The following is a 23,118-nucleotide window of genomic DNA, read 5'->3' on the forward strand; positions in this document are numbered from 1 at the left end:
TCAGACATTTAGAAGTGCCAACACAAGGTTATAATGGTTACACCAAAAAATGCCTTAATTGGGATTCAACTTTCAAGAACTCAACTTTTTAGAGGCACAAAACAATGTCATCTTAACTTTAAGTTGACACTTAAAAATGCCTTAACAGTCCGTTCTTGAGATAGTAGTATTTGTCACAAAATGGTTGTTATTGAGGCATGCAAGTATGCCACTATATAGCTTAATGTAGATACTGGCAAATGCCTCTATATCAACCTTTAAAAGTGTTTTAAAATGCCTCAAAAACCTGCTGTGTAACAAGAAAATTTCTACTACGAAAAACCCTTATCGTGACACTTTCAAGTGCCTCAATAGGCTGGAATTTTTTTTTCTTTTTTATGCCCAGCCACAGGTACTGCTGTGAATATAACATTCCTATTGTGTCAATATAATCGTACATTCATATTCGACATCTCACATTCAATGACCAAAATCAGCAATATTTGATTGAAAATCCACTTTCAAATTATCACCATAACCAATTATTACAATTAAAGTACTTATAACTCCTAGTACTCTTCCAACCAACCAATTAAACTTTCATCCTTGCAAAAAAAAACATAATATTTGTTTTTACATTAATCAAACAGCTAGAATGTCCTACTAATTGTTTGCCACGATTTCACCTAAATAGCACTAGATAAATTAAAATCAACTAAACCACTAGTAGACCAACTTCTTGTAATATGTGCAGCAACACTTTGTCCTTTTACAGTTAGAGCACTTCCATATAAGTGGATAAGTATCCATATGCTGCAACACCTTGTCCACTTTTGAATTTCAGCACATCAATCTTCGCAAATTTTTACCTATAGCATAAGTATATTATGTATTAAAATCTATCATAATTATCAAATGAAACAAACATATGAGATATTAACAGTTAACATAATTTGAAAGCTAGAAAAGGAAAAACATACTAGTTTTGTTGGCCAAGCTATAGGAGCACCAATTGAATCAGCAATTGTTTGCAAAGGCACATAAGGCCTAATCAAATGCTCATCACGTTCAACCACAACTTGAACTAGCACTTCACACCAATTCGAACCTAGTGGTTGGCCCCCAACTATTGTAGAAGGATCAAGGGATTGAAGCCGTCCAATTGCCACAACTTTTGTTGGCTCATCTAAGCTAAAAAGAGAAATCCAGTCTCCCTCCTACATGAAAATGCAAAACTCGAAACATCAGAAAACAAACCATATGCAAAGCAGTCACATCAAAATTCCAGTCCATGTTGTGTAGTAAGTAACATTATAGTAAGAAAACTATGAATCATACTTCTACAAAAGTCCACAACTACTCAAGAGTAACATGTAACAAATATAAAAATAACTAAACTAAAATTGCTTTCAAACTGTAATAGCAAAACATATCTACATGGTCGGACCATTTCAAGGAAATCCCTTTCAAGCAAAACAGCAAAAGTGTTACTAATGTTGATACAGCCAGCAGCGCATATCAAATGTCTATCGAATAGCCTTTGGGATACTCAGTTAGCATATTTCCATCAACTCTACGCTTCAGTCAGATTGGAGAAATTAAAAGCTTCAACATTACAGTTCAAGTAATAAACACAGCACAGAGAAATGTAATCTTTGGTCAGCATCATCTTAGTAATCTTTGGTCATTCATGCAAAGAGTAACATGAGATAAAAATAAAAATAAATAAACTAAAATTGCTTTCATATTGTAATACCACAACATGCCTAAATATCAAATCATTATCAAGCAAAGAGGACTGGCATTACCGAACAAATATATTAAAAAACTTACTTTAAGAGGTCTAAGACTGGAACTTGAGGTTGAGATATGATTAGATGATGTTGAAGTGATTCTTGATTGATTCAGCAAGTTATGACCATTTTGTTGCTCTAAATAAGCTTTCAGGTTAGCAAGTTCTCTTGCTTGATCTTTAATTTGTTCCTCTTGCTGAGCAAATTTTGCCTTCATCTCTAATATTTCATGTTTTTTATCCAACACTAGTCGCTGAGATCCACTTCGACTAGGTTCATCACCCCACACATCAGTTGGACATATACCAAAACCATACATCCGTACATGCCCATGCTTGTCTTGCCCAACTACTTGTGCAAATACATCATTTTTTCCAATAGGATCTTCAGTATCAGGAGGCAATTGACTAACCTTTTCATTCATTGCAAGCTGCAAAAGTGTAAAGAGTAAGACAATGATTACATTTGTACAATCCTAATATAGATTAGAAAATAATGGATAGATCTTTCTAATATATTTTAAAGCAAGTAAACAGCATAATGAAAGATTTTACTTACCATAATATTAGCTGCTGCACTACTAGATGGGTTTCCTTTGTTATCAGTGTAGCAGTGATTGAACATTTCAACTCGTGAAGGATTGCGGCCTAATTTTTTCTTCTGTATCAAAAAGAATTTTTGTTTAAACAAATTGAAATAATATTAAATAAAGCATAATAGAATAGCCAGAAATGTTTACCATGTTTGTTCGAATCTGGGCAAATGATTTCTTCCCGGTATTATGATTCGTGGTCTTCATTGCCCTTGCATTTTTATTTTTTTCACTAGTTTTCTATATCACATACAAATAATTTAGAAATAACTCTAAAATACTGATATACTATTACATAAAGGGAATATACATATACCTTTGTTTCTTCTAACTCCCAATAATCAGCAATGACTTTATATTGATCTTTTACCACTCTCACATCTAAATTGAGCATTTGAGTTTCAACTTGTATATTTGGCTTGTAGTATGTTGCTTTAATCCATGCCTTCCAATTCCTCCAATACTTGCCCAAAGCACGAAGAATCCAAATTTTTGCACTGGGAGGGACATCAAATTTTTCCTACAATATATTTCATGTGCTTAGATTCCACCCATCATATCATAAATAACTAACAAATATTGATACAAGTATTAACTGATTTAAGCTTTATTACCTTGACAATCTTTAACATGTCTTTCTTCCGAGAATTGTCAATTTTTCGCCAATCTTGGACGTCAATTGGGGCATATGAACCATTTCTTGATATTGTACCCAAGAACTCTGTAAATCTTGATTTATTTTTGCCCACTGGTTTGCCAAGTTTGTTGAATTTAACTTTATAACGATGAGATGTAGGCTGACCCCAAACACTTGTCATAGATGTTGGCCCTCGTGTTTTTTTTGCCTCCATATCACCATCAGTCTCATCATCTAAAAAAATAAGAACAATATTTATTAGTGTATATGCAATAATATACTTAAAAATCTCAAATGCTCTTGCTAATACCTGTATTCTGAAGCTCTTCCACTCTTATAGACTGATTTTCCATATGCTCATCAATTGGTTCATCAATAAGTCGGCTGCTGCTGGAATTTCTTCGTTTCTTAGTCCTAGCCATGTCTGAACAACAAACTCAATTCATGTAACATTTAGTCAATTTAATAAAGTTAATAAACTACAACTAAAATTCAGCACTTGCAATGTAAAAATGAAACTTCAGCAAGTAAGAAGAAATAAATAAATAACTAAACAACATTACTAGCTAAGTAAACAGCATCTTGTTCCAAAATTATAACATGGTACATCAATATTAGGCATAGCCAGAGATAATTTGATAAGTCTACATGCAACAAATTAATAAAACATAGAATCTACAGTGGAAGCATATCATGAATTTGGCCTAATTGGAATCAATCCGACTCCTTGAACATCATCACGGATGTAGCTAACATCTCCATTGTCATCTTCCAACTGTATGTTTGAAATTGGACTTTGCAAGTACATGTCCACATCACCCACATGATCCATGTTGTACTCAGCTCTTGGTCTTGTGGTGATAACAACATGCCACCCATTTTCAAGAGGATCTTCCACATAAAATACTTGTGATGCTTGAACAGCAAGAATATAAGGTTCATTGTGCCGCTTTACATTCGAAAAGTTCGCTAACATGAACCCATCCTCATCTTGCTTTAGCCTTTTTCCTTTGGAGACCCAATCACATTCAAATAACAACACTTTTCAACCTTCTCTGTAGTCTAACTCAATGATGTTAGTCAAAATTCCATAATAATCCAAATCACTCAAAATTGGATTATTATCTTTTGCACTTGCAAAACTCGAGGTTGTGGCATTAACCATGACTCCACTATTTTGTGTTTTTCTTTTTTTCTCCAACTCTCTTGTATGAAATTGAAAACCATTGACAAGCAGTCCTTTGTATTGTATCCCAACAATATTTGGACCCTTAGCAAGCTGCTTCAAATCCATAAGTAATGTATCTCCCTTGCACTCTATATTGTGCTCAATCTGTATTACATATAAGAACATTAGAGACAAATTTGTAGTACAAAAACAGCTAATAACTAGCAATGTTTAATAACATACATGATTGGCAAACCAAGATGCAAAATTCTCACTATGCATGAGTTCAATAACATGTTTTCCAGCTCGGGGATTCCTTTCTTGAATCAATTGATAATGCTGGCTGCAATTACAATATTCAATGAGCTCTAGATAACTTTGAATAGGACATTTTTGAAATATTATTTACTTACTTGATATAGGGATTGACATGGTCACAATTGAATAGGACATATTGATGTGCTTTTCTCAAAATCTCATCGCTGAATTTAGTGGGAATTCCTTTGCCTAATGGACGAGTTGACATTGAGAACAAATCCAGTCCAGTTGAAGAACTTTTAGCGACCTCTTCATTTCTGTTTGATCGATTCAATTTTGTCTCCACATAATCAGCCAAGAAAAATGAACAAAATGTCAAGCACTCTTTTGCTATATACCCTTCAGCAATGCAACCTTCTGGTCGACTTTTGTTTCGAACATAAGACTTCAAGGTGCCCAAGTACCTTAGAAGAAATATGATATCATAAGACTTCAAGGTGCCCAAATAAATAAATAAATATTAAGATTATTAATTTAATTCAGAACACATACCTTTCAATAGGATACATCCAGCGATAATGGACTGGCCCTCCAATTTTTGCCTCGGTGGCCAAATGGATAGATAAATGCACCATGGTAACAAAAAAAGATGGTGGAAAGATTCTCTCGAGTTGACAAAGTATAATAGCAATCTCCTTCTCCATGTGGACTAAATCTTCAGCACAAAGGACTTTAGAGCACAACTTTCGAAAGTACCTACTCAATTTAATCAATGGAGAGCGGACTGCCTTCGATAATGTTTTTCTCAAAGCTATTGGCAACAACTGCTGCATCAAAATATGGTTATCATGGCTCTTAAGTCCATAAATTTTGGGCGGCTTCACTTTCACACATCTAGATATATTAGCTGCATACCCGTCCGGTACCTTCACTTTTTTTAGCACTTTACAGAAAATTTCTTTTTCCTTCCTGTCCATTGTAAAGCAGGCTGGAGGCAAATAAAATCTACCATTTTCTTTCTCAACTGGATGAAGTTCCGGCCTTATACCCATGTCACGTAAATCACAGCGTGCAGTATAATCATCCTTATTTTTATCCAGATTCAACAATGTCCCAACAATGCAATCACAAATATTCTTTTCAATATGCATGACATCCAAATTATGACGAATTAAATTATCCTTCCAATAAGGAAGATCAAAGAAAATGCTCAACTTTTTCCAACTGAATGGCAATGTTGGATTATCATCAACTAATTTTCCAAATCTGATTTGAAAATTTTTCAATTCAGATAAAATTGTAGACCCCATCAAATTTTCAGGAGCTCTCCCATGTTCTTCCTTTCCATTAAAAGCTCGAGAATTCTTCCTAAAAGTATGAGCCGGATCCAAAAATTTTCTATGGCCCATATAACAATCCTTATGCCTTAACCGTTGTGAAGTTGTGTGTTTATGACAAACAGGGCATGCATATTTTCCTTTAGTACTCCAACCGGATAAAACTGCATAGCCAGGAAAATCACTGATAGTCCATAATAATGCTGCTCTTAATTGAAAGTTTTGTTTGCAAGATGCATCATATGTATTGATCCCCATCTCCCACAATTCTTTCAATTATTTGATTAGAGGTTGTAAATATACATCAATATCATTACCAGGAGCATGTGGACCTGGTATCAACAATGACAACATTAAATATGGCTGTTTCATACACATCCAAGGCGGTAAATTATAAGGTATCAAAATCACCGGCCATGTACTATGAGTGGAGCTCATACTTTTGAATGGATTAAATCCATCGGAAGCCAATCCCAACCTAACATTACGAGGATCCTTAGAAAAATCTGTATGCTGATAATCGAAAGTTTTCCAAGCTGGGGAATCAGCAGGGTGTCTCATATAACCATCCTTAGTACGACCCTCCGAGTGCCATCTCATATGCTTTGCAGTTTTAGATGACATAAATAAACGTTGCAACCTGGGTTTTAGTGGAAAATGCCATAAAACCTTACGTGCGACTTTTCTTTTCTCACCGGATGGATCATTTTCTGATGCTTCCCATCTAAGTTCTTTGCATGTTTCACAACAAGTTCTTTTTGCATTTACCCCCCAATACAAAGTGCAATCATTAGGACAAGCATCATACTTTTCATATCCAAGTCCTAATTCTTTCATTAATTTTTCAGACTCATAGTAAGATTTAGGCAATTTTTCCATGGCTTCAGGAAATGCTTCTCTTAACAAATCAAGAAGCATATCAAATATTTTGTTACTCCATTTACCCAGACACTTCAAGTGAAGCAAGCGAATTATGAACGAAAGCTTGGAAAAATTTTTACAACCAGGGTAGAGTTCTTGTTGAGAATCATCAATTAACTTATAAAACTTTTCAGCAACTGAATTCGGTAGTTCCTGATTAGATTCAAATATACCAGCCATAGCAGGATCTTGTTGAGATATTCCTAAGGCTTCATGAACTAGACCATTCATGTCATCACATATATCAGATACGTTATGAGGAACATTGTCTGAGGTCTGTATCGGTGCAGAAGAGTATACAAATTCCCCGTGAGCTACCCACTGTGTGTATCCCTTAAGAAATCCAAACACCTTCAAATGAATTTTTGCATCTGCCCTAGACACACATACTCCACATTTACATTCTGAACATGGACAAGCAATCATTCCATTCCCATGACTTGAATGCTTAAATGCATAGTTTAAGAATAATTCCAAACCCTTTTCAAATTCACCACTTCTTCTATCTTTCCACATCCAACTCTTATCCATATTATTAGAGTTATCAAATATTTACTCATCAAACAACATAAAGGAGTGTCAATGAGTGAGTACCTGAAATAATGCATTTTATATGAGATAACAGCTAAAATAACCAATAATTTTGTAATTTATTGCAAGATAGATTAAATTAGACTTAAATACTCAATTTCATATCAGCAAACCTTTGTAATGTATGAACACTTTTAATAGTAAAATTCAAATAATAAATTACCAACTGCTATATTCAAAAGCAAATTAGAACAAGACTAATCAGGCATGTGAACGTATAAAATTAGACCAATAAAGGAATGTACCTGCTCAAGAGTGCCAAAGTCTAGCACTTTTCGTCCGTCAAATACTTACCAGCAAATATAAACCTGTCCAAAACAAAGTAAAAGCAACTACCTTGAGTAAATTTTAAAATAGGACCTATTGCATTTTTACACCAATTGCTTAAGCTTTTAACAAATTATAATAGAGGTCTTAATTACGGTTTAGAAAAGAGGAAAACAGAAAGAAATTGAAAAAAGTAAAAGAAAATACTAGCACTTACTTCTCCCCGTTCCCCTTTAGGATTCTTTAGATTGATTAATCCATTTCTTAGGTCGATTTAATCAAACAAATACAGAATTAAAAAAATTCATTGCATCTGTTGCCTTGGCTATTATTTCATATGTTTAACGGTGCTGCAACTAGTGAGAGCTAGTGAGCTACAAATATCAGAGCTAGTGATTATCTCTGAGATTGGGAGAAATCAAAAGAAAAGAGATTGGGAGGATAGAGAGCTAGTGAGAGCTACAAACTGATTGTTAAAGAAGAGTAAACTATCATCAACATAAATTTCTAGAGACATCTTAAGTTTACTTTGAAAACCAACATCATGGCAACCAACATAAATGGATCGTTAAATATGCGCAAAATAAGCCACTTGGAAACCAAAAATGATCAATTATCTTCGACATTCATCTTATCCGAGAAAAAACTTTCAGAAGCACATAAATGAAAATATATTCTAATTCATAAACCAAAATGAATTATGATAGTTTGATGCTTTCATATCTAGCAATAGCATTTCTTGATTACGGATGGCCTTATTCACCCTGCGTAGCTGTAAAATATCAGTTCCATAAATATAACCAATCCATATTCCAAAATTTTGTACCTCACATCATATCCCTGTTTTCAGTTTCTCAAGAAAATAAATAATCGTGTTCCTGAATTGTATTACCAAACTTGATAGAAATTGAGAGAGACAGTTCCCGACAGGAAGACAAAAAAGAGACAGAAACAACCACAAATTCTGACATGGAACCCAAAAACAACAAACTCAAACAGAACTAAGTAAACCATCTTGATATCATGATTGAATGACTGACCTCAATTTTGGAAAGATCGAAGCTTTGGGGAGATAGTTTGAGAGAAGAGGACCGAGAGAGAGTAAGTGCGGGAAAGAGATGGGTCAATGAAAAATGAAAGTTTTGGAGATGGTAGATTGGTAGAGGACCGAGAGGGAGAGTGAGGGAGAAAGACCGGCATTTGTGATTTGGGATTTGGGATTTGGGACAATTTTGCCGCTGCTCTTAGGCGCCAATTTGGAGCATTTTTCTGTTTTTTCATGAAACAATTTGCCGCTTCTTTTCGTGGATAATTTGGGATTGTTTTTCCTTCTATTAGTTGTTGAGGCACATCTCTAAAATGCCTCTACAAATTTTTTCTTTATATTCTTTTATTTTCAGTTTTTCTTATAAGATTTGTCCCTTATACATTGTCTTTTTTTATTTAATTAATAAGTGTTAGTATGGCAAAAACTACCTAATGCCTTAATAAGTGTTTATTTGAGGCATTTGCTTAATAGTGCCCTAACAAGTATGCCATAATAGGGAAATTTTCTTGTAGTGGAGGGATGGGGGTATAAGGGAAGGGAAGAAGGAAGAGTGAATGGGAAGGGGAGGAGAAAGGAGAGGGGTGGCTGCAGCGGGAGGTGGTGATGGTGGTTAGGTATGGTAGTATTAATTTTTAAAAAGTACCATAAAAATAAGAGTAAATCTTCTATATACTAACAGTGTATACACTATCATCGTTTGATTCATGACATGTGTGCAAAATTTAAATTTCAAATTCAAATTTTGCATAGTTGTCATTCATCCAATACTGATAGTGTATACACTGTCGGTGTAGGAAAGATTAATCCTACAAATAATTTAATTTTTAAAATTACCCCAAAATATATTTCAAAAATCCCTCCAAAAATATCACAAAAAACATATTTATAGTAAAAATTTTTCATATATACTGTTACAATAAAATATTTCAAAAACACTAAAGCCATTGTGAAAAGTCAATTGTCTTTGAGCAACAAAGTCAATTGTTCCACTAAGCCTCACCATAGCCATTGTGAAAATTAGAACCAACGACCATTGCCACTCTTTACTATCAATTCCCACTACCACTACTCCTCTAACCATAAGGGTTGTTTTTTCATGTGGACATTTCTGAACCATAGAGGGACTGGCTATTTTTCCACGAAATCAGAGGAGATTTACTGTATTTTATCCTTAGAAAAATTGGAGTCCATTGAAGAATCTTATTAGAAATAATATATGTGTCGGATTGTCATGCATCATCCTAGCCGAAACCTTGCCAATCTTGCATGTGAGGTACTATTCATGCCTGACCATTATTTTATACGTCCAATACAAAACTTGAATTTAAGATTATTATTATTCTTGCCATTGTAGATTGAACAATGAAAATCAATTAATAGTCTAAATCAGGGCAGGCCTACTGATGTGGCTTAAAATGAATAGTTTTAAAAAAAATTTTGAAATATAAGTTTGAGTGTGCTTATTACATAGTGCTCTCTTTTGCCAAAGCACTATTTAGCCTCAATGAAGAGGCATCTGTTAAATTTTATTCTTATTGTGCCATTTCTTGTTTCGCCTTTGCTGCTGCCCATTTTTATACTTTTTTTTTTTTTACTATTATATTCATTTTCTACCTCTTTACTGATCCTTTTTCTCTTATTGAAAAGTCTTGTATGACCATATTCTCAATTCAATTAGCTGTCAATTATTTCCCTTTTTGTTTTTCCAATTTGACGATCAAAGTTAACGAGAAAACTAACATCTCATATTACCGAGTATCCTTCTTTTCTTTTTAAAATCTTAAGGGAAAGCTTCACTCCAAAAACTGGGATAAAATGTTTATTACTACATACATAAGGTACTAATACGAGAGTTTGCATTGCTCAGGGGTCTTTTGTGTAATTTACCCTAAATCTTTGGCGCCTTTTTTTCAAATCTGCATCTAGTTTTACATTTTCTTTAACACTAGAAAGGACTTGAAAGAAACGACGTAGTTTAGAACCGATCCAATTTGTATTGTTTTAGGCTTTTAGCTTTGGGAGGGTTTCTCGTTTGAACATCGAAGGATTTAAGCTTCCAATTTCCCAATTTCTAGGGTTTCATTCTCGCAAATTCCAATCCATTCCTTCCTTCAGAAAGGTAACAATTCTACCCCCTGGCTTGCTGCTATTCTCGTAGGATTAAGGATTTTCAATTTTCCCAAGAATTCACAATGGTGGTCAGATTCTGGATTTGTGTCTATTTGCCCTAATTTCGTGATTTCGTATCTGTGAAATTGTAAAACTTGTGAGAGAATGGAAAGGGGGAAAATGACTTCAGACCAGGTCGTTGCTGAATTGATTGGCATGGGTTTCGAGTTTGACGATGTAAAAGAAGCCATTAAGGCCGTAGGTCCATCTTTGGATGACGCAGTTGAGTTTATCTTAAATGGTTGTTGTAGAAAGAGTAGAAATGTATTGGGTAGTTCTACAAGTTCTCTGGGTGGCAGCACAAGCAGCAAGAAATCTGCTGGTAAAATGCGGCAGTTAAGCATCATTGAGCACTTACAATGTGGACGTAAACCTAATAAAAGTAGCAAGTTCACCAATGAACCTCACTTAGTCATGCCTAGCTCAGAGAGATTGCTTGGGACTGCATTAGGATCGAAAGAATCTCTTCCGGAGACTTCGAATGCAATAATACCATGTTACAAAGATGAAGATGACATTGGTCGGTCAGATTGGGAAATGGAAGTTAAACATATACTAAAGAAGCATTTTGGTCATTCATTTTTGAAGCCTTTTCAGAAGGAAGCTCTGGCAGCTTGGATAGCTCATAAAGACTCGCTTGTTCTTGCAGCAACAGGATCAGGTTGCTAATTTTATTATGTCTGTTCCCTGCACACTATCATCTTGAAGAAAGTGAATTTCTTGGGATCTAAGATGGCTATGTTAATGCAGGGAAGTCTTTGTGTTTTCAGATCCCGGCGTTATTAACAGGGAAGGTGGTGGTTGTTATTTCACCACTAATAAGCTTGATGCATGATCAATGCTTGATGCTTGCAAAACATGGTGTGTCGGCTTGCTTCCTTGGATCTGGTCAAATTGATAAGAGTGTTGAAGAGAAAGCAATGAATGGCATATATGGAATTATCTATGTCTGCCCAGAGACAGTACTGAGGTAAAATGTTGTGGTGTTTCATTTGACAAGTTTGTTTTGGTGATGGTGTATAGCAATTCTTTGACTGATTAAGTTTTCTGAAATTTATCGCAGACTAATAAGATCACTTCAGAGGCTTGCAGAAAGCCGTGGAATTGCACTGTTTGCAATTGATGAAGTGCATTGTGTTTCTAAATGGGGACATGATTTTCGACCTGACTACAGGTTTATATTCTTTATACAATTTTACATTGTTGCTTAAACATGGACAACTTAAATAATTTGGTTGCTTTCTGATAATTGCAAAAAAAAAAAAGCTGTTAAAAATTAATGATCCCAATTTACTCTACGACTGCACCATTTATATAAGGAGGTTCAAAGTGTATGGGATTAGGATACTTGATGAAAGCAGTTGGGAAAGTACAAGTCATGCAATTTGGTCCTACTCAAGGTCCTCTACATCCCCTTTGCTGGTTTATGTTCTGAACATTTTCAACCTGATGAAGGTCCCTTTTTTTGGGATAATGGTAAAGGATGGAAAGTTTTGATCTTCATATGTCTATGAAAAAGTAATATAATCAAGAGAATGTCCTACGGTTTAAGGATGCCAGGTAAGGTGATGAATCTCTTGACTCTAGTAAATTCACCATTGAAGGGTTTATGTGGCCTGAACCATTGTCAAAGAGAACTGTGTGATGCTTAGAGGTAGCAAAGCTATATTGTGGGACGTTTTTGGAGATATTGTGATCAATGTTATTAATGATAGGTGTGCATTTCAAGTCTTTGAAATATATATTTTTTTTCCTTTTTTAAAGTAAATTGATAATTGGGCTGCAGAATATATTCTTCTTCTAACAGTAAGATGGAGTAAACATCTCAAGATTATGTTATACTGTCCTCAAGCAAAATCTGGTCTAGGAAAGGTTTTGAGCCATTATATGTATAGAATAACATAATACTTGTGATCTGGTATGACCAACAAGTTTTAAAGTGCAAGAAAAAGGATAAAATACTTTAGTGCATTAATGGGCCATTTTGTTGCATACCCTTTTTCACTATGTCAAGTGTCCGATGCAGGTGCTTTTTACATCTTAATGACAGTAGATTGGTTATGGAGAGTGACTGTTTTTGTTTACTTGAAATGCTACGATAAGTTTACAGCTTCATAATTTTACCAACCTGTTTCATTGAAAATTGGAGTTGGCCATGATTAACAACTGAATCACAATCTGAAACAAACTGCAAATTATTTAGTTCTTGAGTGTTGCATGGACTCTGAATGATGTCGGTTGCTCTGGACGAGTGCTGGTATGAGAAAAAGCATGCTTATGTGCTTTCTATCTATACAAGATTGAGTTAGGTTAGAACTTATTTATTTTTCTTTCTTTTGTGCTTTTTAATGAAAAATCCTGATGAACTAATACTGAAAAGACTAATGTATCCTGTGAATGTTGAAATATTACTTCCAATACCTACCTAATTAATTATCCACGTCATTCGCATGGTAAATATCAGGAAATCATGGTGTCTCATGTGTATCATCTTTATCCATTTCAGGCGATTGTCCATACTTAGAGAGAGCTTCAGTACTGAGAATCTCAAATTCCTAAAGTTTGACATTCCGCTTATGGCATTGACTGCTACTGCAACTATTCGTGTTCGAGATGACATTCTCAAGTCACTTTGCATGTCAATGGATTCAAAGATCATAGTCACTTCATTTTTCAGGCCGAATCTTCGTTTTTCAGTTATCCCCAAGTTCCTTTATGCTGTTTTGGATAAAAAATTTCTTCTTTAGTATTATGGATGCATTTGACTAGTTTGGTGACTTTTGGGGTAAATCCCAAACAATACTGCTTTTAGAATGAATTGGAGTGCAATATTCAGATTTTGTCAATTTCAACTAATCTGCAGCAAGAACTTGGAAAATGATCTTCAGAACCTGACAGAGAATGCACAATTTTGTGGTTTAAATTTTTGATAGACATTATTTCAAAAAACAGTTGAGCAGACAGGGAAGAAGTGTCTGCAACTTAATTTTGTATAAGAATTTTCTGAATTGCTTCTGTAAAATTAGCATTTCTTATGGAATTTTGGTACACAGCTAGCTTGCGGGCATATTTCATCCTATGGTAATAAATGCTTCTTCTTTTTTTTTTTCTTTTTTTTTTTGAGTATTTTCAGGTGAAGCACAGTAGAACATCATCTTTATCTTCCTATGAGAAAGATTTTCATGAGTTGATAGAGATCTTCACAAGAAAGAAGAAATTTGGCAAAGCACATCAATTAATGTCGAAAAATCTGGAGCATGCACCTGACAACATGAGCAGAACAGCAACTTGCGACATGTTTGAACCAGACACAATAGATGATGATGATGCCTTTTCTGAAAGTGATAGTGAAGTAGGCATGTCAAATGAGTGTAGATCTGCGAGTTCAAAGGACAAGAAGTTGTCTGTTGAATACCTAGAAGATGAGTGTGATGTTTTTCAGGATACAGATGATTTAGATGGTACATGCTGCTATATTTTGTTGTTTATCTTTTATTGTGCATGGAATTGCTTTACTTACTAGCTTTAACATCTAAGATAAAGCTGATTGAACACACTAGGAGAAAATAAAGAGAAAGATGAAAGAAGCATCAAAGTTTGATGCAGTTAACTAATTATGTGAAAGACATACCTAAGTTTTGAAGGGCTTGTATTGTAAGAAAGACACTGACAAGAAAAGTTAAGTTTTACCTTAAATCTCACTTATAGATAAATTAGTATGTTAATTAAGATAAAGAGATAGGCAAAGATAGCATCAAGATTTTATGTGGATAAATATCTTATATGACCTCAAATGGCTATTCACAACTTTATAAACCTTTGGAGTTAAGTACTCGCACTTTGAATGGTTGATAAACTTCTCTACATCAAATCAACTGTACAGAGGCAATATAAAATTTTGAGAACATCTTTCCACAACAGAGATAACTAGTGAATAATCAAGAAGGATGGAAAAGCAATTCATGCTTCCTACTCAAATCAACACCTGAAAATAGCCCATGCTTTTTGGTGGAAGAACTTGAAATGTAGTCCTGAGGTTAAGTCATTCCAGTAAACAAGCCAACATATCACATAGGCTTGGGCATTTTTATAATTTTTCTTATGGTTGTTTAATTTTGTTGATGGTCCTTTCAGTTTCTTGTGGTGAATTCTCTGGACAATCAACTGCCAAGATTTTAAATGAATCAGATTCAACTGATGCATATGATCTACAGAGCAGATCGGAAGAGAGACTGAAACTTCAACTAGGACCACTAGAGGAAGGACCAACTATCATATATGTCCCTACCAGAAAAGAAACTTTAAGTGTAGCCAAGTTTCTATCCAGATTTGGTGTCAAATCTGCCGCATATAATGCAAAGGTATGCATTCATCTGTTGTTATAATCATCTCGGAAGCCTTTACCTTTCCTCACTTAGCTGAATTTTCTCAACATTCGTTGATTAAACCTATTTCCTCTAGTTTATTGAGTTTTCTGTTGCTGCATTCATATCCACTCAATTTTGATGTAATATTTACATTGTAAGAATAAAATAGTTTGTTAATTAGGAGCTTCAGATACTGTGTGGTTGCATCTCATTTATAGAAAGCAAATTCATGGGTGGTCTCTTAGGATCCAGATGGACCAACTCTGTATACTGAATGAAGGCCTTTCATAGCAATTGAAGTATAGGGATACAAGTTTTTAAATCTCAATGCAACCAAGCTTTGTCAAATTGCTTCTGAATTGGTCGCGGTCCCTCTTTCCAGCTAACTTCCTCTTTTTTTTCCTCTGACTTGTTCAGTTGCCCAAAGCACATCTAAGGCAAGTGCATAAGGAATTTCACGACAACATCTTACAGGTAGAGGAGACATCAGAACAATATGTTTGAGTATCAAGTAACTTTTCTTCAAAAATTTACAGCCAGACTCTACCATTACCTTCTTCCTCACTTGTTTACCTGAATGTTTCTAAAGTTTATCCTTCTTACATTTTCTCTGGCAGTTATCATCTTATTTGATCTAAAAAAAATGTAATGTGTTAGTTATTAATTTGTCTTTTTATGCCATGATGGAGTTGGTTTATGCTTTATGTATACATTAAAATGCATCTCAGGCTTATTGGTTCTTTGTGCCCTTTTCAACTTGAGGAGGGGCACAGGTACGTAGATGATTATGCTGGGGAAGGAAGTAATTACAATTTTCAAAGTTATGAGGTTATAATTTGGAAATATATGTCTTTACGACTTTACATTTATCTTTGTCACAAGACCTCAGGTGTCTATAATTTATGTATAACTGTGTGTAGTTTTGAAGTTTCCCAATACTATGTGTGTATTCTGCTTTATGGTGCAGAAGATGCTTTCATTGATTGTTTATCACATACTGGAGAAAACTTGGTGTAATGGTTGAATTTGTGGTCATTTTTTTGGGCTATGAAAGAAAACCTAAGTTGTAGCACTCAATATGTAAACCCCTTGGTAGTGCTCATTATATTCAGGCGCCTTCCACAAATACTGTGAAGTAGTTTTCTCCATGAATCAAAAAGGTCCTAGAGCTCCATCCTAAATTTAATGTTGTTTTACCAGGACCGCTGTTTCATTCTGTGAATATAGTTTCTCTGGGATAGCCTGAAGAGTCCATGTAATAAACTTACTGAGCATATTCTTGAGGAAATGTCCTTCTCTGATCTAATAAGCAAGACTCGGATTTCTTTGATAAACTAAGTTTAACAATATTCATTGGGTGGTAATAATATCATTGAAGGTCATTTGATAAATTCTTGAGGACCAAGATGCTTGAATTTTTGTGTACAAAATTTTTGCAGATTTGGTTATTTATTCTCTTGGTAGTAGACTTAGTAAAGGAGTATGTGCTTGCACTGAACCCTCTGCTTACAGGTCAATCCCCTTTATATACCTTCTTTGATGCTTTTGTGTTCTCTCTGTTTCCATTTTAAACCTGTTTGAATGGTTCTATGTCCTTCCTGATGCATTACTGAGCATAATATGTGAAGTCATTGGCTTAATTTTGTGGGAGCATACCTAATAAGAGTTGAACTTGTAAATAGTGCTGTAAATAAGCCAAGGTTTTGGCCAAAATGTTCCTGAAGATAACCTTGGCTAAGCTTGTTTATATGTTATATAAACCAATCTTGAGCTCAAGCTTCAGTGACTCTGCTCAAACCAGTACAGCTTGTATAAGCTCTATTCAACTCAAACTACAGTATACTTTTACGTATTGTGATGGAACTTCAAATTTTATCATCAAAGTAATGGATCAAAGGGAAGATAATAATTATAGCATAATCAATTTGATAAAAGTTAATTTCTGCTTGAATCCTAGCTCAAATCTTGAATTTGAGCTCGAGCTCAACTTGAGCTTGAAAACCTACAGCTTGTTTAACTGGACCAGCTTGTAGCCATACCCCAGGCTGACGTTGCCTGGTGTGCCAGTTGGCAAGTGTGACAATTCTGAGTGCATCACTTTGAAGATTGCTTTCAGCTCCTCTTGATGGCCTCTTGCCCCTGGTCAAGGGCAACCCTGTCATACAACTTAAATTTTGCTTTGACCCCAAGTGAGGGCATCTTGACTAGGTCGTAAACCTCAAATATCTCTGCCTAAGGCATGGAACGTGTGATGATTAGTTTGAAGGTATACAGCCTTCGAAATCCTATTATAAGTGGACCATGAATCTAACTGTTGCATGTCACGTGCTGGCATATTTGCCATTTGGCATCAGGTGGATGGGTGCCAACATGCTGTAACGTATGCAACTTAAGCTCTTAGCTTGAATCTTGGGGAGAGTTACCAATATAATGCTTGAGATTTTTGGCAAGACAGTTTTCTCAGTTCATTTTCTGAGACTTTTTATTTGAGAAACATATAGTTGTATATTATTATAAATTTAGGAGGGAATAATCTTTTCCTCCGGCGGCAGGTGGTGGTTGCAACAATTGCTTTTGGGATGGGTATTAACAAGTTGAATGTTCGAAGAATTATTCATTATGGATGGCCACAGGTTTGCACTAAACTTTTGATTTCGATTAGTTTGAGTTGTTGGTTTAGAGTTTTGATTTCTTTTTCCTTGTGTATTATTATCCCATCATTTTACCTCTACCTGAACATGGGTATTATTTTCTAGTATCTCGGTTTTTGTTTCTTGTCACTTCCCTTTTTCCTAATGTCTTATTTGCAGAGCTTAGAAGCATACTATCAGGAAGCAGGTCGAGCGGGGCGGGATGGAAAATTGGCAGATTGTGGTTAGTTGATTTGTTTTGAACATGTTGCAATTTCAATATTGAGATCTTTCAAATTAACTATTGGAATTACTTTACTGGTATTAATGTTTTATGCATTATACAAGTTAATCCTGTTATCCTATAAGGTTTATTATAATGCTTTCTTTGGTCTATGCTTTCTGGAAAAGACTTCTGTTTCTGTTTCAGAGATAAATAAATTGACATTTAAAAGATGGTGCTTGGGATATCTGTTGAAATCTTTTTGGTTACTTGTCAAGCAGTTCTATATGCTAATCTGACAAGAATACCTACACTTCTGCCAAGTCAGAGGAGTGAAGAACAGACAAAACAAGCATATAAGATGTTATCTGACTGCTTCAGGTTAATATGAATTAGTTCTTTTACTATAGTCTTTTGCTCAAATGCTTTAACGTGGTATTTATACTGTTTGTTCACCCGCAGATACGGAATGCGTGCATCTTCTTGTAGAGCCAAAATGCTTGTGGAATATTTTGGCCAGGAGTTTGTCCAGAAGAAGTGTTTCTTGTATGCCATGTTCTTTCTTGTCATGTTATAAAGCTTTAACCTCTATTAAGGCTTCTGCATGGGTGAATGAACCTTCTTTGGAATAAGGCAAAGGAAAAAAAAAAGGAATTATTAGTTGGCTCTTGGTGAAATGGTGAAGTTGCTCCAATAGGACCTCACCAATCAAAAACATTGCTTCTTTCCATGAAGGGGATGGGCTACAGATGCCTGGTCCTCAGGTCCTGCATGCATTACAGGCTTATTGATACTCTGAATTTGTTATGACACTTAGAATCCATCGCATAAACTCCTTTCTAACCCACTCTATTGATGCTTGTTACTCCATTGTATTAATTATAATATAGAGATTTTCATGTGGCATACATTTTGGAGTCAATGGACGTCTTATTTGGATAGCTTGGAGCTCATTTACAAATGTCAGCATCAAATTAATGTTCTGCATTCTAGCTCTCTGGTTATTGCAACTACAGCTCCTTGCTTGGTTTGTGCTACCTATTAAGCACTGTTGTCATATGCAGGTGTGATATCTGTACTAAGGGGCCTCCGGAAGCGCATAATTTGAAGAAGGAGGTCACAATTTTAATGCAGGCTATCATGTCTCACAATGTGAGTGTCTTTGTCATTATGATGTCTTCAACTCTTCCTGGTTCTTTTTGGTATTCCACCAAGTATTTGGAGATCTCAATACTGAAATTATACTTGTTGTAATTTGATGCTTTCTATTTTTTCTTTTGTTTCGTTCAAGTTTTTTATGATCTTATTGCTGTGTTTTAGGGACAAAACAGGTTTCAAGATGTCTCATACAACGACGCTATAGAACCTGGTGTTAGTTGTAGGAGATTTGTGGAGAAATCAAACTTTAAGAGGCTCATTAGCACAATAAGAGAACAGGTACTCTTGATTTCTTTGAGGAAATCTAATTGAATGCTGTCAGAATGAACCCACAAATGCAATCACCCAAGTATTTCTTTATCTGGGAGAATGAACATCCTGAGTCGTAAATGCACAATCTTAATACTGGCATTCTCATCTTTTTCCATGCATAATGCACGATAGGATGTTTGGACACTTGTGTCACATAGCTTCTCAAATTTTCTGATGAACTCTAATGGTTGTATACTGATTCAATAGTTAAGCTGTTAGGGAGGGAAATTGACGAGAGAAGTGATGAAAATGTTGTTGACTCAATGTTTCTGGTCTATCGAGCCTCTTCTTGCTATGGTCCTGTGATGATTGATTGGTTGAATTGCAGATGGATCTGGATTGTGGGCAACACTTGAATAAAATTTGAGTTTGTTGCATATGATTGACATTTTTGTAGCATTGGGAGGCAATTAACACCTTGGTATAAGTAACCATGGCTGCTGTATAGATAGTTGGATAATTATATTGGTAATTGTGAAAAGTCAAAGTGAATTACTGAAAACACCCTACTTAAACCAACAATCTTGCAGCTAATAATCACATGACTGGTTGGTTCCATTGTGTGGTTGAGCCATGTTTAATAGATTGATGGACACTCTCTAGTCAACTTAAAGCATTATTTAACCCTACTAATACCCCCAGAAAATACTGGTTTACATAGGTTCGCAGCACACTTCTTCCAGTTTTACCTGTATGTTTGTTGGTGTACGTTTGTTTCTGTGTCATCCCTCAGTTATTTACCTTCTACAAGAGCCTTACATACTATTATTGAGTATTAGAATCAAAATTATATATTTGTCTTTAATTTTGTATTTGGAAGATATTTTATGCTGCACAAAATTATTAGGAGGTTTGGATAGCTGAGCGGTCTTTTAGTCACTTAAGCTGGAGGGCCGGGAATGGTTATTGATTGCCAACTTTTGGCCTTTTAGCAGCACCTTATCTTTTAGGTTACTCTCATATAATTGCAAGAAGAATTAAGTTGTACAATGTCATGTCATTTTGGAGTATGTGTAATAATTAATTTCAAAGAAATGAAGACTCAAGTATGCACTCTTGCATCTTTAGAAGAATCTGGGTGGATGACTTTGCTTGACTCTCTCTCTATCTCCCTTCATTTTTTTTCCCTCAACAGACAGCATGAGACTAAGTTGTTAGGGTTGAGAATGTTATAGTTTTACTGCAAGGTGGCTGAGGAAAAGTTCAAGATCCAACAGAGGAAGAGCAAAATGAACCATTAATGGTTGTTTCTTCTTTCTTTTTGATTGAAGTAGTTAAAGTGATGATACTTGATTTTAAGCATTGTTAAAAAGGATATTATAATGTGGAATCCTATGAGTGATCATACACGTAGTATGCACCTTTAGTTCAGAGCTAGTTCAGTACAAGCTCATAGTTGAAGTATTTCAATTGATCAACAATCATCTCTCATACGAACCAGAGAGATGTTGGTAAACATTGTTATTTTTCCTTTTCTAAGTGGAAAAGTAAATTCTTGGAACACCTCTGTGCTTCAAATGTGGAGATAACTTCTCCTGTTGTACTATTCATATGAAAGGAAGTGCAACTTACTGACCTTGTATTTGTTGTTCTTTAGTACAGAATTTCATGCTTGTCCCTGATGTCCAAATGACCAGAGGTCATGATACATCAGCATTCTGTCCTTTGGAATGGAAAATTGTCTGATATTCTCTTGTAGATTAAGGATACATTACAACGTCATCTTTGTGTTATAGGGTACCTGCTTTCTTTTTTCTTTTGCTTGTGCTGCTTTGCAAAATTATGGATATATGCATTGACCATAGCAATCTAACTGTAACTTGATAAGCGCAATCCTTTAATGTTCTTCAGTCACTCTTTTGGGCTATCCAGGCTTTTGACATATGGTATCAGGGGAATTAGAATTAGATAGGCTCAATATGCCATGATATCTGCAATTTCTGAATTATATTCGAAAAGAGATCTTCATGAATGCCTTTCCAGTGTTAGTAAAGGCTTCTGTCAAGAGCAATCTAATGGTTACTCTGACGATTCGCTCTTAGAAAATTATGTTTCTAACTCAATTTGACTTGGATAGGACTTCTCCTTCTTACATCAAGCTGATTATTCCTTCAATATTTTTCAGCATCACGAGTTCATTTCATGTGATTTTTTGTGGTGGCGAGGTCTTGCCCGTGTTTTAGAAGATAAAGGATTTATTAAGGATGGAGATGATAAGGTATGATCTTGTATTAAATTTTATTGTAATGGTACTCTCTTATGTCTTCCAAAGTTAAGTTCAATGATTTCACCAGTAAAATTAAGATAATTGTCGAGGCAATTTTGTTTTTGAAATATGAAGTCAAAAGATGATTTTGGTGTGTTGGAACTCTCAACTTGTTATTATTGCTTTTGCTGAGTAAGAATTTACAGGTTCCACATTTTGGAATAGGTATGATTTCTCTAAGTAAAGGGAGAATTTAAGATTTGAGTCTGGCTTTAGTTCTGCTGTCAAGTGGTTGAATCATTAGAAGTTTCAACTGATTGAGTAAACACTTCAAAGATTTATTGCCTTTTCATGAATAATTTTGATTTTGTGACAAGTACTCACTTCTGATTTTGTTAAACAGGCTAGAGTCTTGTGCTAAGTAGTCCCTTAAAGCATTTTGACTAATATCGAGATTTTCACAGTATATTTTGTTGCTTCGTTATCATAATCCCCATACCGCTGTTTTAATACCATGTTTTTGGGCTGACATTCTTGTCTTGCAGGCTCATGTTCAGATAAAGTTTCCAGAACCAACAGAATCAGGATTACAACTCTTGAGATCTGAGAACAGACCATTTTATGTTTATCCAGAAGCTGATATGATGCTGTCTATGAGAAACCGCAAACCGTATTCTAGTTTTGCAGAATGGGGCAAAGGTTGGGCTGATCCTGAGATCCGCCGTCAACGGTTAGAGAGAAAGAGAGAGAGATCATGGAAAAGGCCAAAGGAAAGGAAGATGGTCAAACCCGATATGAAAACAGTTCGAGGAAGGTTGGTTGCTAAGATTCTAAAAAGGAGATGACGATTGAGGTTAGCTATTAACTCAAGTCTTCCTTTTCCTTTTGGGGTCCAAGCACGTCAGATTTAGACATGTCTTTACTCACGATCAAATTTATTTTGACCATGAAGTGTATGGTTCTTTTCTCTTGGAAACCAAGACTTGCTCAACCTCTTGAATTCTTGAGTTTTGATTGGGAAAGGGAAGGAGTTGCCACCATCCATTCTGAGAGTAACCAACTGGGGTAGAGGTTAATTGAGGTGACTTGAGAGTTGGCGTCCAATATCAGAAATCATGACTTGAGATTTGTAGCGCTTTCTGTATTTTGATACTTGTAAATTTACGTGTTTTCTAAGCTGCAAAATGAAAGCTAATTACCAGAAGCCTCACTCATTTACTCTGAAATGAATTAGGAAAAGACAAGAAAACCAGATATGAAAATCAAGAAAGTTGCCCATAGAAAGTTCGTAGTTACCTCGCGTTATGGCATAGAATCAGAGGTCCTTCCCTCGGTTTCTTTGATAATTTATTTTAGATGTGGCAAATAAAGCTCATAAATGGACTATTATGGGAAAATTGTTGTTGCAAAATTAGGCTTCCCAGCTTCATTTTTCTCATGTGTTGCATTTTTAAGGAAAAAA

General features: G+C 35.2%; 3 protein-coding genes across 7 annotated transcripts; 1 reads left to right on the forward strand and 2 right to left on the reverse strand.

Annotated features, from left to right (window-relative positions):
* Positions 1-613: 613 nt before the first annotated feature.
* LOC140037368 (uncharacterized) lies at positions 614-8,756 on the reverse strand. 2 transcript variants are annotated; one of them, XM_072081486.1, is made up of 10 exons: positions 8,584-8,756; positions 7,522-7,584; positions 3,312-3,425; positions 2,979-3,235; positions 2,681-2,884; positions 2,512-2,604; positions 2,331-2,432; positions 1,813-2,202; positions 960-1,196; positions 614-848 (listed from the first exon to the last, which is right to left on the reverse strand). In XM_072081486.1, the coding sequence occupies exons 3-10, from the start codon at positions 3,421-3,423 to the stop codon at positions 828-830; spliced, it is 1,416 nt and encodes a 471-aa protein (XP_071937587.1). In that variant the 5' UTR covers positions 3,424-3,425; positions 7,522-7,584; positions 8,584-8,756; the 3' UTR covers positions 614-827. The 2 variants fall into 2 exon arrangements, with proteins under 2 accessions (XP_071937587.1, XP_071937588.1); XM_072081487.1 differs by lacking the exon at positions 2,512-2,604.
* On the reverse strand, positions 3,693-7,216 carry LOC113729419 (uncharacterized). Its single transcript, XM_027253719.1, has 7 exons — positions 6,205-7,216; positions 6,082-6,096; positions 4,980-5,928; positions 4,583-4,891; positions 4,413-4,512; positions 4,226-4,334; positions 3,693-4,009 (listed from the first exon to the last, which is right to left on the reverse strand). Exons 1-7 carry the CDS (start codon positions 7,214-7,216, stop codon positions 3,693-3,695), a joined length of 2,811 nt encoding a protein of 936 aa, XP_027109520.1.
* A 1,821-nt stretch (positions 8,757-10,577) lies between the features above and the next one.
* LOC113732859 (ATP-dependent DNA helicase Q-like SIM) lies at positions 10,578-22,860 on the forward strand. 4 transcript variants are annotated; one of them, XM_072080877.1, is made up of 15 exons: positions 10,578-11,421; positions 11,511-11,730; positions 11,824-11,934; positions 13,267-13,456; positions 13,894-14,221; positions 14,895-15,121; positions 15,545-15,601; positions 17,680-17,760; positions 17,938-18,001; positions 18,259-18,361; positions 18,443-18,526; positions 19,045-19,132; positions 19,301-19,417; positions 21,528-21,668; positions 22,202-22,860. In XM_072080877.1, exons 1-15 carry the CDS (start codon positions 10,866-10,868, stop codon positions 22,499-22,501), a joined length of 2,667 nt encoding a protein of 888 aa, XP_071936978.1. In that variant the 5' UTR covers positions 10,578-10,865; the 3' UTR covers positions 22,502-22,860. The 4 variants fall into 4 exon arrangements, with proteins under 4 accessions (XP_071936978.1, XP_027114664.1, XP_071936979.1 ...); XM_027258863.2 differs by having other exon boundaries at positions 21,576-21,668; XM_072080878.1 differs by having other exon boundaries at positions 18,262-18,361.
* The last annotated feature ends 258 nt before the right edge of the window (positions 22,861-23,118 follow it).

Source organism: Coffea arabica, chromosome 2e (assembly GCF_036785885.1).
Source record: "Coffea arabica cultivar ET-39 chromosome 2e, Coffea Arabica ET-39 HiFi, whole genome shotgun sequence".
Taxonomy (NCBI): Eukaryota; Viridiplantae; Streptophyta; class Magnoliopsida; order Gentianales; family Rubiaceae; genus Coffea; species Coffea arabica.